At 37.1% G+C, this 19,660-nt stretch overlaps 2 protein-coding genes across 2 annotated transcripts in view; both read right to left on the reverse strand.

Moving 5' to 3' along the window:
• Positions 1-3,518, reverse strand: part of LOC130052322 (von Willebrand factor D and EGF domain-containing protein-like) — a 27,386-nt gene extending 23,868 nt beyond the window's left edge. Inside the window, exons 1-5 of the mRNA XM_056156819.1 lie at positions 3,441-3,518; positions 2,537-2,923; positions 2,399-2,455; positions 1,707-1,960; positions 982-1,074 (exon numbers count right to left, since the gene is read on the reverse strand). Of these exons, the coding sequence (XP_056012794.1) occupies positions 982-1,074; positions 1,707-1,960; positions 2,399-2,455; positions 2,537-2,923; positions 3,441-3,477 (828 nt within the window). The 5' untranslated portion in view covers positions 3,478-3,518. The remainder of the gene's footprint in view (positions 1-981; positions 1,075-1,706; positions 1,961-2,398; positions 2,456-2,536; positions 2,924-3,440) is intronic.
• An 11,465-nt stretch (positions 3,519-14,983) lies between these two features.
• LOC125656845 (zinc finger MYM-type protein 1-like) lies at positions 14,984-16,744 on the reverse strand. The gene has a single exon (XM_048887479.2). The coding sequence runs from the start codon at positions 16,742-16,744 to the stop codon at positions 14,984-14,986; it is 1,761 nt and encodes a 586-aa protein (XP_048743436.2).
• Between the last annotated feature and the right edge of the window lie 2,916 nt (positions 16,745-19,660).

Below are 19,660 nucleotides of genomic sequence, written 5' to 3' on the forward strand. Positions count from 1 at the left end.
TCAACTCAACGAAACAGGGAAGTGGGAATCAGTACCGCGATATAAAACAGTCCTACTCAACTCAACGAAACAGGGAAGTGGGAATCAGTACCGCGATATAAAACAGTCCTACTCAACTCAACGAAACAGGGAAGTGGGAATCAGTACCGCGATATAAAACAGTCCTACTCAACTCAACGAAACAGGGAAGTGGGAATCAGTACCGCGATATAAAACAGTCCTACTCAACGAAACAGAGAAGTGGGAATCAGTACTGCGATATTAAACAGTTCTACTCAACGAAACAGGGAAGTGGGAATCAGTACCGCGATATAAAACAGTCCTACTCAACGAAACAGAGAAGTGGGAATCAGTACTGCGATATTAAACAGTTCTACTCAACGAAACAGGGAAGTGGGAATCAGTACCGCGATATAAAACAGTCCTACTCACCTCAACAAAACAGAGAAGTGGGAATCAGTACCACGATATAAAACAGTCCTACTCAACTCAACGAAACAGGGAAGTGGGAATCAGTACCGCGATATAAAACAGTCCTACTCAACTCAACGAAACAGGGAAGTGGGAATCAGTACCGCGATATAAAACAGTCCTACTCAACTCAACGAAACAGGGAAGTGGGAATCAGTACCGCGATATAAAACAGTCCTACTCAACTCAACGAAACAGGGAAGTGGGAATCAGTACCGCGATATAAAACAGTCCTACTCAACTCAACGAAAGAGAGATAAGTACTCAGTTCAGCTACATGTAAAATTTTCAAAAAATGTCTGAGTAGAAGAAATACTTTATGATATAATGTTCAAGAAAATTGGTAAAATGCAAATCGTAGTAAATCAGCGGACAGCAATCTTGAATTGGACGCTGACTAAACGAGGATGTTTACGTCACCACATTTCCAAAATCGAATTCCTTTATTTTGAGCTAAACACCCAGAATAAAAATGATAAGATTGAGAAAGGTAGATTGACTTTCACTTACCCTGATCCCAGCCCAGTAGCCATTACTACTGAAAGAATCGCTTCGAATACTTTTACCCAGGGATGGATGGAATGACGTGACGTTGCATCTTAACTGGGGAAAAAAATCACACAGGTCAAATTTAACAATCGGAGAACAGGATGTTATTTCAAACGAAATTCGGGAATCGAAATTAAATGAATGATATTAAACCAATTTTTATTCGTTCGGAGACGATAGTTATGTGCGTATAGTAATAGAAATGTCGTACATGTATGTACACAAAGTGTATTTAAATTTTAAAAAATGTGACTCCTCTCTCTATATATATATTTAGGTAGAAAATAAAAAAGATACACGAAGACGTTTAGTAAAGCTTTACTAAACGTCTTCGTGTATCTTTTTTATTTTTTACCTATACTTGTAACGATCATTGCGAAAAGTAATAATCTATCTATCTATCTATAACGTATGATGAGCATAATGTTATGATACATATATGCTTTTCTATGCTAAAGAGGTTCGTTTACTATGGAATCAAACCAGTAGTGCTGATAAGCAACGGACTAATTAATAGTTTCCCGAAGCTCAGATCATCATCTTGCCATGTACCAAGGTAAATTAGCCTATTTGTATCTACATGTAGTATGCATTATACTGTGAGGTGGGTAGTGCAATAATGACTGCCAACACGACACTGCTGTTAACAGATCGAAATGCAAGTCCGAATAGAAGATAACACAAACTTCTTTTCCAAGGTTTCCTTTAAGTTTTGTTGCGTCCAGATAAGCAGTTCTAGAATCTCCTGTTAGGATCGTTTGCACCGGTTGATGTGTCGCTTGATTCAAAAGTTCTTTGCCATCTACTGTCCACGTGACTATAAATCCCACGTCTGGCTGCCCGAGAGGGTAATCAACTCTACACGGAAAACGGACTTCCTTTGTTGGGGTCACTTCCGGTTTGGAGAGAACTGGCATCGATGTTAATTTGGGATAGAGATCTAAAACATTATGAAGTATAGATTTGAGCATCAGTTCACCGACTAAAAGAATTTTCAAAACTGCGCAATGAAAGTAACAGTACTGCATTCGTGGACATTTTCGCCCCGCGTTGCTTTCATTTATCTGCATTAGAAATATCACCCAGATTTAGATTCGTTCAAAGTTTTTCTTGTTAAATCTAATAATGAAGGAATTTATATTCGTTCAGTTTTAAAATCGCCCATTCTGGATAAGGTCTAAATGAGCGGGGGTGGGGGGGGGGGGGGGGGGGCACAAACGCGAAATATTCTCTGTATTCAATGTAAGGAAAATCAAGTTACAATCTTTTAAACACTTATATTATTTAGCAATTATCATTCTTTCTCTGTATTTATCATTAATTATTATAAGATGACAATTGTAGAAGTAAAATGCTATTGTTGTATATCGTCTTGTACCTGGACAGTTTCTACCAGAGGCAGGCTGGCCACCAACATCGCATACTTTCTTGTTTCCTGAGGAAAAACAAATCTAACTCATAAGAATGTTTTACTAGAGAGGTAGAAAGGAAGACAAAAATATAATTAGTGGAGTACCTGCACAATAAGCCATAGCGCATGCCGGAACAGTCTGTAGGTAATAGACATAAAAACTACCACAATTCTTGACCTGTATGTCTAGTGAGAAATCACAGCAGGTGTGACTTGAGCTTCCATAGATATTGGAGCAGGCCTTCCTGTGGACGATACCATCAGCCTGGGAGGGGTGTGAGCCCTGCATCCACAATGGGAAGTGGGTCCCGCAATGGTACTGGGTCACACAGGATGTGGGCATCTCATCATTGTTATCAAAGACGTACCATCCAGCCGTTAGTCCGTTATCACAAAGAAGGTGATCCGTTACCTCCGGTTGGAACTGGCTGCTCCGATGTGGTTCACTGATCAAATTGTGGTTACCACGTGAACAAGGATCTTGGGCAAGAGCTGTAAACATGTGTAGGATATAAAACTTAATGGGGAAATGGTGACAAAAGTAAATGAAATGTCAACAAAATAGGCCAAAACTAAAGGAGCACTGACCCAATTGAACCAGACTTAAACATCAGCGATAGATGCTACATAAAACTAGGATAACCTCTAAGAAATTGTGAAGTGTTTATTGTTGAAAGTGTCTGTAGAATTAATCAATGAACTATTTAGCCATGTAGACCAAAAATTTATATATAAGATATACTTGCAAAAAGAAGTATTTTTTGTCAGTATCATACATCATTGATATGATAGAAATAACTTTTACAGCGCCATGATCCCTCCTATTGACTATCTTTTAGCATACAGATTTATCACAGAGGTCGGCGATGCGATAATCTCTCCACGTAAATGCAGAGATTGATATGTATTTTCTTATCAAATATGTCCATCCTTATACTAGACAAAATCATTGACCTTACAGCGCATCTCTAAAACAAGGTCTTCCAGTATCGCATATATTTGGACTTACCTAGTGCAAGACTGCACAATAGTAACAGAACCATCATCTCTGGTCGTTAACTTTGACTCCTCCACTCTTTGTTACACCTTTATATGACACAGACGTACTGACTGCTTTCTGATAAGGGTTTATTATGGATCTTTGTGTCAAAATTTGGCACTAAATGGGCATTTCCCTTCAAGCGCAGACTGATCTTGTCTGTAATGAAGACACATTTTGGTACAGTTGTGGGTACTAGGGTACTTGATCGCTTCAGATTGTCTATCACCTACAAGGCCTATCATTTCATTAAGTACTACAATCACTATACTTTCTGTATTTTGAGAAAATTTAATGCTATTTCAGATGTGTTATACATAGATGTCCCTTTGCATTATTTCACTCTAATTACCCGTGGCACTTTCACAAAATATATCTGAAACTGTATGTAAACTGTTTCATTTTTAGCTCACCTGAGCTGAAAGCTCAAGTGAGCTTTTCTGATCACCCGTATTCCGGCGTCCGTCCGTCTGTCCGTCCGTCCGTCTGTAAACTTTTCACATTTTCAACTTCTTCTCAACAACCACTGGGCCAATTTCAACCAAATTGGCACAAAACATCCTTAGGTAAAGGGAATTCTAAATTGTTAAAATAAAGGGCCAGTCCATCTTCCAAGGGGAGATAATCAAGAAAAGGTAAAAATAGGGTAGGGTCATTAAAAAATCTTCTTCTCAAGAACCACTAGGCCAGAAAAGATGAAATTCATAGATAAGTTTTATTAGGTGGTGGAGATTCTAAATTGTTAAAATCATGGCCCCTGGGGGTCGGATGGGGCCACAATAGGAGATCAAAGTTTTACATACAAATATATAGGGAAAATCTTTAAAAATCTTCTTCTAAAGAACCACAGAGCCAGAAAAGTTGAGATTTATATGAAAGCTTCCTTATATAATGCAGATTCTAAATTGTTAAAATCATGGTCCCCGGGGGTCGGATGGGGCCAAGATAGGGGATCAAAGTTTTACATACAAATATATAGGGAAAATCTTTAAAAATCTTCTTCTCAAGAACCACTGAGCCAGAAAAGCTGAGATTTATATGAAAGCTTCCTTATATAATGCAAATTCTAAATTGTTAAAATCATGGTCCCCGGGGGTCGGATGGGGCCACAATAGGGGATCAAAGTTTTACATACAAATATATAGGGAAAATCTTTAAAAATCTTCTTCTCAAGAACCACTGAGCCAGAAAAGCTGAGATTTATATGAAAGCTTCCTTATATAATGCAAATTCTAAATGGTTAAAATCATGGCCCCGGGGGTCGGATGGGGCCACAATAGGGGATCAAAGTTTTACATACAAATATATAGGGAAAATCTTTAAAAATCTTCTTCTCAAGAACCACTGAGCCAGAAAAGCTGAGATTTATATGAAAGCTTCCTTATACAATGCAAATTCTAAATTGTTAAAATCATGGTCCCCGGGGGTCGGATGGGGCCACAATAGGGGATCAAAGTTTTACATACAAATATATAGGGAAAATCTTTAAAAATCTTCTTCTCAAGAACCTCTGAGCCAAAAAAGCTGAGATTTATATGAAAACTTCCTTATACAATGCCACATGCGGGGACCGTGATCGGTGTAGCGCGGGGATGTGAATTCGAAGCGAAGAAAGTAGATCAATAAGTATTCAAAGACTGATTGTGTTTAATCAAAATAAATCTAGATAGCCAAAAGTATTGCACGGAAGACAGTGGTTATTGGCAAGCTAACACTAGCAACTGGGAAGTTTAGAACTCTTTGGAAATACCCAAACACTTCAACAATATACAAGTAGGGTAGGCGCCGGGTATATTTTCGGTGTATTTAATGAGAAATCTCCACTCCTACTGCATAAACTCCAAAGTTTTTTTGACCAGAAACATTACCTTTGAATGGGACTCAATATTCGACTGAAAAAACCCAACACAAAATCATGATATGCCGAGTATTTGACTGAAAACCCTGTGTGGCGTAGGGGGGTGAAAATCTTGTGGCGTAAGGGGGCCGAGAATCCTTTTAACGTAAGCAAAGTTTCTCACTAAAATACACATCTTCAGCACAGCGAATATTGTCTTTATTCAAAATTATATGGAAAATTCTCAAATCATTTTGTTCAAAGGGAACCCAAGTAAAATCACAGTGTATGATTGATTGTTATCTATATGTTTAAACTTATGTGTGTTTTGCAGAGTAAAACTGATTGCATGTAGAGGATATGATGGAATCCCAACCAACCAAGCACATATATACGATTTGTGTGAGAAATATTATATGCGTCAAAATCAAACTTAAGGCATTTTTCACAGTGCAGCGCGAGATATTTCCCCCCTGAATACAGGTGGCGCATGACACGTTGCGGTTCTATTCTCCACTCAAAGGTTCGTGCGCTACGAGCACCAATCTAATTAAAATTAGATGTTAGATCCGCTCACATACTCGCTACACGTCATCTTTGTTGAAGTATACATGAAAAGATCCCCCGATGTCGCCATAGTTTAAAATTTAAACAAAACACGCGATAAATAAGTCACGATCGTGGGTGCAGCCATTTTTTCTCTTCCTTACGTAAACAATACATGGAATTGCGATATGAAGGGGGAAATTTAATTGGCTGTTGCAAATTTGACCTTTGACGTGACCCTCTATGGGATGTTAGATGTTTGTGTAGCGAGTATGTGAGCGGATCTAACATCTAATTCTAATTAGATTGTACGAGCACTAGACCTCTGTCAACGGCTTTTTACAGAAATCTTGTAAAAGTTTCTAATAATTCAACATTTATGTTTTGGACAAAATATTTAGTCATATTATGAAATGCTTTTGGTGCAATTTGATGGGTGCTTACTGTAAATTGTTTAAAATCGCGGTTTTCTGATACTAAATTTGGAACTACTTCGTAATATGCGTATGAATGTAGGTCATTCACGTGGTAGAGATCACTGTAAACATGGAATCAAAAGTAAGGAAGGCTGTAAAACATTCCACAACACTTGTAAAATAAGAGACAAACAGTTTAATGGTAAAAATGTACTTATCAAAGTGCCAGTGCGCTATGAATGAGCCTGATGTATCACATGTTGCCAGAACTTTTAAAAGGAAAGGAAATGAGAATGGCTCTGTATATCATTTGATTGTATTGTCACGTGATTGCAAGTGTTGACAGTATGGAGCGCCAAATTAACATAAACTCAAATAATTGAAGATATCTTCAATTATTTGAAGATATCATCAATTCAATTATTGCTCTCTTTAATTGAATTAATGCGCGCATTAAATCAATTATTGCTCTCATCAAATGAATTAATGCGCGCTTCAATTCAATTATTGATCTCATCAATTGAATTAATGCGCGCATCAATTGAATTAATGAGAGCATAATTGATTTAATGCGCGCATTAATTCAATTATTGCTCTCTTCAATTCAATTGATGCGTGCATTAATTCAATTAACGAGAGCAATAATAGATTTGATGCGCGCATTAATTCAATTATTGCTCTCTTCAATTCATTTGATGAGAGCATCAATTTAGTAGAAATATTGCTCGCAATAATTAATTTAGAGCTCGGTATAAATAATTTGATGATCTCTTTAATTCAATTGAAGATATCTTTAAATCATTTACAATGCTTTTGTATAAGGAATTAATGCGCGCATCAATTCTTTTAAAGAGAGCAATAATTCAATTAAAGATATCATTAATTCAATTGTGGATATGTTGAATTGAAGATATCTTTAATTATATAGTTGCTCTCTTTAAAAGAATTATTGCTCTCTTCAAATGAATTAAAGATATCATTAATTCAATTGAAGAGAGCAATAATTGAATTAATGCGTGCATTAAATCAATTATTGCTCTCATCAAATGAATTAATGCGCGCATCAATTCAATTATTGCTCTCATCAATTGATTTAATGCGCTCATTATATCAATTATTGCTCTCTTCAATTGAATTGTAGCGCGCATCAATTCAATTGTTGATATCATTAATTCATTTGAAGAGATCATTAATTCAATTAAAGCGCGCATCAAATCAGCTGAAGAATTAATGCTCTCATCAATTCAATTAATGCGCGCAATAATTCAGAATTGAAGATATCATTAATTATTTGAAGAGATCTTTAATTCAATTGTTGCGCGCATCAAATGAATTGATGATATCTTCAAATAATTGAAGATATCTTCAATTATTTGAGTTTATGTTAATTTGGCGCTCCATATGACAGAGATGTAAGGGAATCTTGCGTAACGCACCCTTTGGCGAGAGAATGCTTGCGGTCCATGTTAAAACAAACTCTGGCTGAGTTTGGTTGCGGTCCTCAATTCATTGCAGCATTATAAGGATTTACTATTTCTGATTGTACATGTAAATAAGTGCCAGTTAAGGAATAGTGTAATTACTGACAATTTGAAATGATATTGCTGACGCTGTACAATACTTTTAGTCATTGATTATATTTATGTGTCCCTTGTGTGATTTTTCGCAGTCCTAAAAAAATTATACCAGGGTAAGGATGTCATTAAAATATCAAGTTTTCATTATTACTTTTCAGAAATTACATGTACAAACAAAGCATGCAAGTATTATCTTGTAATCATTTCACACTGTGGACAAAAATATACATGTACATCAGGAGTCAATGACCGCAACATGTTAATTTTATCGAACACGCTTCTCTAATGCAATATTTTTGTTGAAATATGTTTACTTATGTGTAATTCGATCTTTTGAAAATCAATGTTAGTGTAAATCAACTTGCTCAAATGTACACAAAAATAATTATCAAACACGTAGCAATAGAAGGGAGTGCCAAAGGTTTTTTTTTTTTTTTTTTTTTTTTTTTTTTTTTTTTTACTGTACATGCATAGTTAGTTAATTTTACGAACAAAGTTTGATCTATAAACTACCTCCATTAATAAAATAATATTTGAATTGTAAAATTTAAGGAACCGATCAATCTCTTGCCCTCCATCCCCCGCGATTTAGGATTTAAACTGGGTTTTGTTATATTTGTTTCGTTTTTGCTTTTCAAGAATTTTCAGACGCTTGTGAAGTGGACGTCCCTCGCCCCCCCTCCCCCTCCCCACTTTTTTTGAAAAAAAAATCCTACGTGCCTGAAAACATATATATCATATGCTTTCATCTTGCTTTATTTCTGGATATTCGTGAAATTCTTGGTATTACATGTAATTGTATCATAACTTTGACAGAATTAAACCTTAGACATAACTGCCCCCTCCCCCCCCCTCCGTCACCCATACTTTTCTAAACAGTGTTTTTCATAACATCGAAGAACCTAAACCTTGTTATTTTTAGAGATATGATGCAACCTATTAAAGCTCGAGATCAGCATAATAAAGATTTTATTACCGTAAGCTTTGTTCATACTACATGTATTTTATCTGAAGCTTAGGACCGCATCGATACGCAGTATTAAGCACGCCCTCAATTTCTCATGAAAGGGCAGTAACTGCAAAAATATAGGAAATTCGTTGACGTTTCGGTCGTAAAGTTTCTTGAGAGCGATTTGCGCTTAATGGACCAAGAAGGATTCAGATTACATCTTTTTTGGAGTAATGCATTTAGGTAGTGATTCTAAATCCTCTTTATTTTTTAAAGCAGTGTTACTCGTTATGGTTTATTTTCACAGGCACCTTAAGTAAGGATACTACTCACCACCCCCACCCCCTAATGTTTTTGTGGCGACAATTTTCCGATATTTGTGGATTCCCTGTCTATCTCATCCTAATTTCTAGTTATGTAATCGTTTCATACTTTTTGTAAGCTTTAATACCAGTACAAGGTAAATATCTAAAGCGTACAAAAAAGTGTAACGATTGTACATAAATCAATATTAGGGTGAGATAGACAGGGAATCCACACATTTCAAAGATATTATGGTGCAAAAAATAAGGGGGGGGGGGCTACGTAGTATCCATACCTCAGGTGTCTGTGTTTATTTAACCAAAGATTGTTTTTCTTTCTGGTCATTGCATTATCTGAAATTATCAATAGTTCATGTCAATTTCATTAAAATATGAAACTGTCTTAATCATCTGGTATTGTGGTATTTTAGAAAATGTTTTTAATGAAAATTTAATGGCATAGAAAGTCACACACATCATTATTGGTTTATCGTACGAATATCAGAGTAACTTTGAACAAGTTTGAATTTGATATTTATATATTCACTGTGTTCAAGATGAGGATTTTGGTAAGAAACTTTGCGAGTCTCGGTCCCCTTACGCCACAAGATTTTCACCCCCCTACGCCACACAGGGTTTTCAGTCAAATACTCGGCATATCATGATTTTGTGTTGGTTTTTTCAGTCGAATATTGAGTCCCATTCAAAGGTAATGTTTCTGGTCAAAAAAACTTTGGAGTTTATGCAGTAGGAGTGGAGATTTCTCATTAAATATACCGAAAAATATACCCGGCGCCTACCCTACTTGTATATTGTCGAAGTGTTTGGGTATTTCCAAAGAGTTCTAAACTCCCCAGTTGCTAGTGCTAGCTTGCCAATAACCACTGTCTTCCGTGCAATACTTTTGGCTATCTAGATTTATTTTGATTAAACACAATCAGTCTTTGAATACTTATTGATCTACTTTCTTCGCTTCGAATTCACATCCCCGCGCTACACCGATCACGGTCCCCGCATGTGGCATTGTACACGGTGAAATTGTTAAAAATCATGGCTCCCTGGAGTAGGATGGGGCCACAATAGGGGATCAAAGTTTTACATACAAATATATAGGGAAAATCTTTAAAAATCTTCTCAAGAACCACTAAGCCAGAAAAGCTGAGATTTATATGAAAGCTTCCTTATATAATGCAGATTCTAAATTGTTAAAATCATGGCCCCCTGGGGTAGGATGGGGCCACAATAGGGGATCAAAGTTTTACATACAAATTTATAGGAAAAATCTTTAAAAATCTTCTTCTCAAGAACCACTGAGCCAGAAAAGCTGAGATTTATATGAAAGCTTCCTGATATAGTGCAAATTCTAAATTGTTAAAATCATGGCCCCGGGGGTCGGATGGGGCCATAATAGGGGGTCAAAGTTTTACATACAAATATATAGGAAAAATCTTTAAAAATCTTCTTCCCAAGAACCACTAAGCCAGAAAAGCTGAGATTTATATGAAAGCTTCCTGATATAGTACAGATTCTAAATTGTTAAAATCATGGCCCCCCGGGGGTCGGATGGGGCCACAATAGGGGATCAAAGTTTTACATACAAATATATAGGAAAAATCTTTAAAAATCTTCTTCCCAAGAACCACTGAGCCAGAAAAGCTGAGATTTATATGAAAGCTTCCTGATATAGTACAGATTCTAAATTGTTAAAACCATAGCCCCCGGGGATCGGATGGGGCCACAATAGGGAAGTCAAAGTTTGTTTTTTTTTCTTTCTTTTTTTGATATAGTGCAGATTCAAGTTTGTTAAAATCATGGACCCCGGGGATTGAATGGGGCCTCAAGGGGGGCATCAAAGTTTTACATACAAATTCATAGGAAAAATCTTTTAAAATCTTCTTCTCAAGAACCACTGAGCCAGAAAAGCTGAGGTTTATATGAAAGCTTCCTGATATAGTGTAGATTATAAATTGTTAAAATCATGGCCCCCGGGGGTCGGATGGGGCCATAATAGGGGGTCAAAGTTTTACATACAAATTTATAGGAAAAATCTTTAAAAATCTTCTTCCCAGAACCACTAAGCCAGAAAAGCTGAGATTTATATGAAAGCTTTCTGATATAGTGCAGATTCAGGTTTGTTAAAATCATGCCCCCCTGGGGTAGGATGGGGCCACAATAGGGGATCAAAGTTTTACATACAAATATATAGGGAAAATCTTTAAAACTCTTCTTCTCAAGAACCATTGGGCCAAAGAAGTTCACATTTACATGAAAGCTTTCTGACATAGTGTAGATTCAAGTTTGCAAAAACCATGGCCTCCACGGGTAGGTTTGGGGCCATAATAGGGACTACGGTTTTACATGCAAATAGATATGGAAAATCTTCTGATATGGATCAAGGTGACTCAGGTGAGCGATGTGGCCCATGGTAACTAATGAAAACAAGAATGTTTTCCTCTGATGTACGCCCTACTACATTTGTTTGATAGCTATCTAGATATATTGTCCAGTAACATTGAAAGTACTGTTATGTATTTGTTAGATAGCTATCTAGATATGTTGTCCAGTAGCTTTGAAAGTTCTACTATATGGAATGTTCCCTTGTACGTCTTTTCCCAGTTCTATTACACGTCTTTGTCAGTTCTATTACACGTCTCTGTCAGTTCTATTACACGGCTTTGTCAGTTCCATTACACGTCTTTGTCAGTTCTATTACACGTCTCTGTCAGTTCTATTACACGTCTCTGTCAGTTCTATTACACGGCTTTGTCAGTTCTATTACACGGCTTTGTCAGTTCTATTACACGGCTTTGTCAGTTCTATTACACGTCTTTTTCAGTTCTATTACACGTCTCTGTCAGTTCTATTACACGTCTCTGTCATTACATGTCTCTGTCAGTTCTATTACACGTCTCTGTCAGTTCTATTACACGGCTTTGTCAGTTCTATTACACGGCTTTGTCAGTTCTATTACACGGCTTTGTCAGTTCTATTACACGGCTTTGTCAGTTCTATTACACGTCTTTTTCAGTTCTATTACACGTCTCTGTCAGTTCCATTACACGTCTCTGTCAGTTATATTACACGTCTCTGTCAGTTCCATTACACGTCTCTGTCAGTTCTATTACACGTCTCTGTCATTACATGTCTCTGTCAGTTCTATTACACGTCTCTGTCAGTTCTATTACACGGCTTTGTCAGTTCTATAACACGTCTCTGTCAGTTCCATTACACGTCTCTGTCAGTTATATTACACATCTCTGTCAGTTCCATTACACGTCTCTGTCAGTTCCATTACACGTCTCTGTCATTACATGTCTCTGTCAGTTCTATTACACGTCTCTGTCAGTTCTATTACACGGCTTTGTCAGTTCTATTACACGGCTTTGTCAGTTCTATTACACGTCTTTGTCAGTTCTATTACACGTCTCTGTCAGTTCTATTACACGGCTTTGTCAGTTCTATTACATGTCTCTGTCATTTCTATTACACGTCTCATTACACATCTCTGTCAGTTCTATTACATATCTCTGTCAGTTCTATTACATGTCTCTGTCAGTTCTATTACATGTCTCTGTCAGTTCTATTACACGTCTCTGTCAGTTCCATTACACGTCTCTGTCAGTTATATTACACGTCTCTGTCAGTTCTATTACACGTCTCTGTCAGTTCCATTACACGTCTCTGTCAGTTCCATTACATGTCTCTGTCATTTCCATTACACGTCTCTGTCAGTTCTATTACACGTCTCTGTCAGTTCCAGTACACGTCTCTGTCAGTTCCATTACACGTCTCTGTCAGTTCCATTACACGTCTCTGTCAGTTCTATTACACGTCTCATTACATGTCTCTGTCAGTTCCATTACACGTCTCTGTCAGTTCCATTACACGTCTCTGTCAGTTCTATTACATGTCTCTGTCAGTTCTATTACACGTCTCATTACATGTCTCTGTCAGTTCCATTACATGTCTCTGTCAGTTCCATTACACGTCTCTGTCAGTTCTATTACACGTCTCATTACATGTCTCTGTCAGTTCCATTACACGTCTCTGTCAGTTCCATTACACGTCTCTGTCAGTTCTATTACATGTCTCTGTCAGTTCTATTACACGTCTCATTACATGTCTCTGTCAGTTCCATTACATGTCTCTGTCATTTCCATTACACGTCTCTGTCAGTTCCATTACACATCTCTGTCAGTTCTATTACACGTCTCTGTCATTTCCATTACACGTCTCTGTCAGTTCTATTACATGTCTCTGTCAGTTCTATTACACGTCTCATTACATGTCTCTGTCAGTTTCATTACATGTCTCTGTCAGTTCTATTACACATCTCTGTCAGTTCTATTACATGTCTCTGTCAGTTCTATTACATGTCTCTGTCAGTTCTATTACATGCCTTTGTCAGTTCTATTACACGTCTTTGGCAGTTCTATTCCATGCCTTTGATAACTATCTGGATTTTGCCCTTTAATTGAAGCAAATTCTTTTTCATGTACTTTATTCCCTGGGCGTTTTTTTTTAATTTGCTTAATTCGCTAGTGCTCAGTCATTAAACAATGTGACATAAATACTGTCATTATTTGTTGCGTTCATAACTACAAATTATGGAGTCTGCGGAAGTGGCACTGGCGAAAAAGAGTTAAGAATTGAATGGATATTTTAAAACTACCTGGATGTTGTTCTTTGATTTGAATGAGTTGTATCACAAGTCTTTGATAGCTATCTGGATTTTGGTCTTTTGATTAGTTAGTCCTATTACATGTGTTTAATAGTTATCCGGATGTTGTCCTTTCATTGAAAAAATATCACATTAATATTTGTATAGCTATTTGGACCTTTTCCTTTGATTGAAAACAAAGATGATAACGAACAGTGATCAATTTTATAAATTCTATAAAGAATACAAAATTGAAAGTAGGGCAAAGATTGGATCGTGTGCCTAGGAAGAGTACGCATTCCCTGCTGTTGACTGGCCACAGCTACCGTGTGTCCTCTATTTTGATCAGGTAAACCAGGCGCGGATCCAAAAAAAATTTCCAGGGGGGTCGAACCTTTTCACAAAATCGAACCCGTGATATAATGTTCAACCCCTTATTTTCCAACTCTCGAAGGAAACGCTCTATATAACCACTGCACCACTCGGGCGACCTTTTTGTCGTGTATTGATGTTTTCTGGTAGGAAGTGTTATTTAGCTAAAAAGACTTGACTGAAATAATCTTCGTTTTCCTTGCCTGATAAATGATTGTACAATTTCCTTTTGGTCAATTTCTAATGAATGGTGAAGATGCATTAGTGCAAGCCCAGTCAATCTGTCCTCTTGCATAGTACTGCGCATGTAACTCTTGATGCGTCTTAATCCAGAAAAGGATCTTTCGGCCTCACATGTTGTGATAGGTAAAACACATCCAATGTGAAGAAGAATTTTCACGTTCGGGAAAACGTCCCCACCTACAAAGTTGAAAAGATTGAACAGATTACAGAGCTTGTCTGAGGTTTTGCTCATGTTAACACAATAACGTCTCCAATCTCAGTTCTTTCTCTTAAGTCCTTTACAGAAAGACAAGGCAGGTCGCTCCCCCCAAATATTAGTTCTGGGGCAAGTTTGGACAATTCTTCGTGTGAAATATTTGTCACATTGACAGGCAACAAAGAGCATATCGAATATGCCGCTAGATCTTCTTTCTAAAACCTCGTATTTAATTCACTGAGGAAAAGGTCCAGAAATGGAATGGTCACGACAGATCTATAATAATCTCTTGGATTACTTGTGGAGACATTTTCTCTTGTGTTGCTGCTTGGAGCAAACCTTGGGGTTCTAATCACTATATCAAGGTCGTCTGCAATTTGTTTTGCATCTTCAAAGCAAGACTCCAATTCGGTATCTACCGCTCTACGAATTTCTTGATCCTGTCCACGTGTTCCTCAATTAACTTACTTGCAGTGAAAATGTCTCTTTTCTGAAGTTTGAGAGTCAAAGGCTTTATTGTATCTAGGACATACCTTACAAACACAAATGTTATCAACATAGAGAAGGACGTCATCGAAGCCAAAAGCCCCTGTGCGGTCACTTTAGTTTGTTTATCCCAAGACCAGTCTTCACTGGTACTTTCATCAAGGTTTTGATTGAGAATGTGCAGCAGACATTTGATGACGAACTTGTACATAGTGTAGAACACATCAAAGCAGATATGACGCTCAACCCACCTAGTCTTACAGAGTCCAACTAGTTTCTTTCTGGAAAAATCTACAGACCCATCATTTTCTATAATAATCTCAAGAAACCCTTGTCGTTTAGGGAAACTGTCAAAGAAAATAAACACTGAATTAAGGACATCTATCATATTCCTCACAAGGGGTAATTTGCAGGCTGAAGCGATGCTCAGATTCAATACATGACCCCGACAGTGTGTGTACAAAGCTAATTGGTTTAGAGACTTGATTCGTCCCTGACACCCCCGTTTTTCCGATGCCATAGCTGCTGCACCATCGTATGCTTGCCCTCGCATGTTCTCAATCGGAATTGCAAGCAAGCGGAGGATTTCAATAAGTTTATCAGCAATTGCTTCCCCAGTAGTTCTGCCTATATTTGCAAAGTCAAGAAATTCCTCCTTAATGATGGCAGGGTGTTCTCTGGTATCTAGAAATCTGAGACACAAGACTAAAACTTCTTTGTTAGCGTAATTGTCAGTTACCTCATCAGGTATGATGGAATAAAAACCCCTCCCTTGTAAACTCTTCAAAATTTTACCTGTGATGTGATTTCCAATGAGTTGGATAACCTCATTCTGAATGGTTTTGCTGGTATATAAGGCATTCTTTTTTGCTTTTTGTAGATGAGACCAGAGCTGCTCATCATGCTTTGCCAACAGTTGTAATATTGCCAGGAAATTACCTTTATTTGAGGAATCACTTGTGGTATCATCTCTGTGTCCTCGGAGAAGAATATTTTGTTTCCCACAAAGAATGATCGCATCTACTATTTTCTCAAGCAACTTTATGTTGTGCTGATACTGTGCCTGATTTTGCTGATTGAGTTTATACGGAAGAGACGAAGATGGCACTTCGGATGTCATCTTGGTTGTGTGATAAACAGATTTGGCACTCTTGTGGTGTTCTGAATTTTGATGCTTTAAAAGGGCAGATGTTTTTCCAAGGGCTTTCTTATACGCAGTAAAAGGTTGCGTAACAAATGTATTTTGATGTTGGACATCTGACTGAGGGAACATGACACAAAACTTACACAGACCGCCATTTAACAGTTTGCTGAAGGTTAACCATGAAAACTGATTCATCCAAGAAGATTGAAATGATAAAGTCTTTTTGAGTTCACCCGTATTCGTTGTTTGAGCACGACCTGCTTTTAACTTGGCGACATCGTCTGGCAAGGGTTGATTCTGAATATGACTTATCTTTTCAGCTGAGGACATTGTGTTCAACTTTATTGCACCTGTTACAATTTTACCAAGATCAGAAAAATCCGAATCGTCAAAAGATGTTTTATCTTTATCATGTTCTGTTGTCTTAATAAATTCATTGTCATCAGATTTAATATCCGTCTTTTCATTTTGTGAGTCCGTGGTGATTTCCTGGGTATCATCTGAATCAATACAAAGTTTTGACTTTTTATGGGCAGGCTCCTTCATTTCACTGGATTCAGTAGGTAAAACTGGGAAACAAACCACAAAATGATTTGGTGACCAATTGTTTGGTTTGCTATTTTCAGTGTGTGACTACATGATGTAGATGGGGGAACCCTGACGTACTTTTTCATCTGAAAATGGCTTTATTTCTTGATGAAGAAAATGTCTATTTACAACAACATTTTGTATTGTTGGATAAATGCTAAATATTGGATGATTCAGGGCATTTGCCGCTGCGGAAAAATGAATCAAAGAACAATACTCCCCTGATTTGATCGAATTTAGAGTTTCATTCTGAATCGACTTGAGAAAATTTCCCGGTACAAGTGATCTGTCCGATACTGACGTCTCCACAACATATTGTACACTTGTGGGATGAGAACACATCTTGTCGTAAGTTGCCTGTGACGCATACTTTCTCGAATTTTTTACAAGTTCTAATACGATCATGATACGAAGTTCGATATGTCTCTCTTCATGACCAAAAATGGCTTTAGAGAGGGCCCTATAGAAGCAATTGCCATCCCCGTACACTTTCACAGGACAAATATCTACTGGGCCATCTTCTGGATAAAGCGCCTCGGCAATTTTGTCCAGATTACCATCTCTGGGCAATATATCGGACCTCATAACACTCAGATCATAGGTGTAGTCTTTCTTGCAACTTGCGTATCTTAAAGATACATTGAGCTGCAAGGCTTGCCAGCCTTTTACTGCTGCTTTCAGTAAAGAGGCATGTAAAAGATCAAAATCCCTTTCACCCATGATATCTTTTGCATCTGTTACTAAGCAAGTGTTAAAATTGGAAGGAAATGATATTCGGATTACTGTGAGAGAATTCTATTAATATTTACTTAGAATGATAAACGAATACTAGTCTGGCACATTGAGTCTGAAGCAGAAGTATACTAAAGCCGATGACTTTATGACGATGCAGTAGCATAATGACAAGATTATGACGTCAATCACTCGTAATAGGATATTAAACAAATCGTTCATGTTTAGATTCGTTTAGAAACTCGAATAATATTTTGTGATTTGATTATAACCTCATAATGACATTACAATACTAAGAAAGTTAATTCAGAAATATTTATAATAATTATGATAACAGTCAACTCATTTTTCTTATAAATCGTTATATTGTAATTTTGTTTATCTTTGCAAATTCCAGGGGGGGGGGGGGGGTTCCGGACCCCCCCCCCCTTCTAGATCCGCGCATGGGTAAACGAAGTAATCCGTAGTCAAAATCAGCATGTAAAGAAGGGTCTAACAATTTTTATTCGGTTTACAAATTGATCCTACGCAGAACAAGCTCTAGCACATCGAATCAGTTGAGAGACATAAACAACTATCATTGGGTGAAATGCTGTCTATGTGTGTCATACCGATTGTTAGACCGTTCATGGCACATTGATTTTGACTACGGATAACTCCGTTTACCTGATCAAGATATAGGGCTCACGGCGGGCGTGACCGGTCGACAGGGGATGCTTCCTCCTCCTCGGCAGCTGATCCCATCTCTGGTGTGTCCAGGGGTCCGTGTTTGAGGATGAAGAGGCTGCATTCACCGCGTTTGTCATAAAACCGAGTTAGTAGTTTGCCATCAACGTCTATTTTCAATAAAATATCCAAATATGAAGTGCATGTAATTGCGGAATACTGTGTGGTCTTTTATTTCGAATGAAAGAGAATATTGCTGATAGACAACACGTCGTCGATGTATTTAACATGTTCAAATATCGAGTAAATGCGGAAGACTGTGGTGTCTTTCATTTCGAGTTCACTGGGTCATATCGAATTGACACGTGACTGAAAGAATACTTTTAATAGGAAAAAATACCATCAATATATCTAACTTTTGACTTTCAATAAGATATCAAAATCTCGAGTCAATGTGGAAGACTCTGTGGTGGTTTTTTATTTCGAGTTCACTGGGTTATATCGTCGAATGTTCACATATGACTTAAAGTGAATATTGTTAATAGAAAAAAAGTCATCGATTATTCACAGCCAAAGAATACAAAAACATAATTCAATAAAGGAGCACAATTTGTGGAAATGGGAATTCCCGATGGAAGGCCTAATCACCAAAGATTACGTAGATATTGTCAATGAGGAACTCCAGAATCTTTTTATATCAACTTCAGAGAACTTTTCCATAGATGTAGAGTCAACAGACAAAATTAATCAAATAAGCTCACAAGCAATTGCATCGCTTGGGGTCGAATTTACTATATAAAGAGTAAAGGTATAGAACTCTAAATATAGGGTACCCAAGTTAGCTGATGTAAAAACAATAAATTAATTGATATAAAATTCTACTTTATATTTTAATTTATTCATACATAATCAATCTACATTACTACCAAAGTTCATCCCGAAATTCCGTATACTTCCCAAGATATGCAGAAATGAACTCGGAAAAATGCCTATTATTTTTTGGTTTACTTTTAGCTGGGCCCTGACACTATACGACTACACAGAGTGTTTGAGCATTGCAACAAGCTATCAAATAGAATGTGCAGCATAAAATATCATTTCTAAAATGAATTCTTACCCCAATTCATAAAATGAAGTCCGTAATAGCTCGGGATGAACTTTGGTAGTAATGTAGATTGATTATGTATGAATAAATTAAAATACAAAGAAGAATTTTATATCAATTAATTTATTGTTTTTACATCAGCTAACTTGGGTACCCTATATTTAGAGTTCTATACCTTTACTCTTTATATAGTAAATTCGACCCCCAAGCGATGCAATTGCCTGTGGATAAGCTCATATGAACCAGTGGCTCAGGTGAGCTAAAAGTGACTAATTATGATACTAATGATACGAAATCCCTATGGTTATGTAAAATGCATCCTTTATAGGAATATCCACACAACTTAAAACCATACATATCTGGATAACAAC

Source organism: Ostrea edulis, chromosome 2, assembly GCF_947568905.1.
Source record: "Ostrea edulis chromosome 2, xbOstEdul1.1, whole genome shotgun sequence".
NCBI lineage: Eukaryota > Metazoa > Mollusca > Bivalvia > Ostreida > Ostreidae > Ostrea > Ostrea edulis.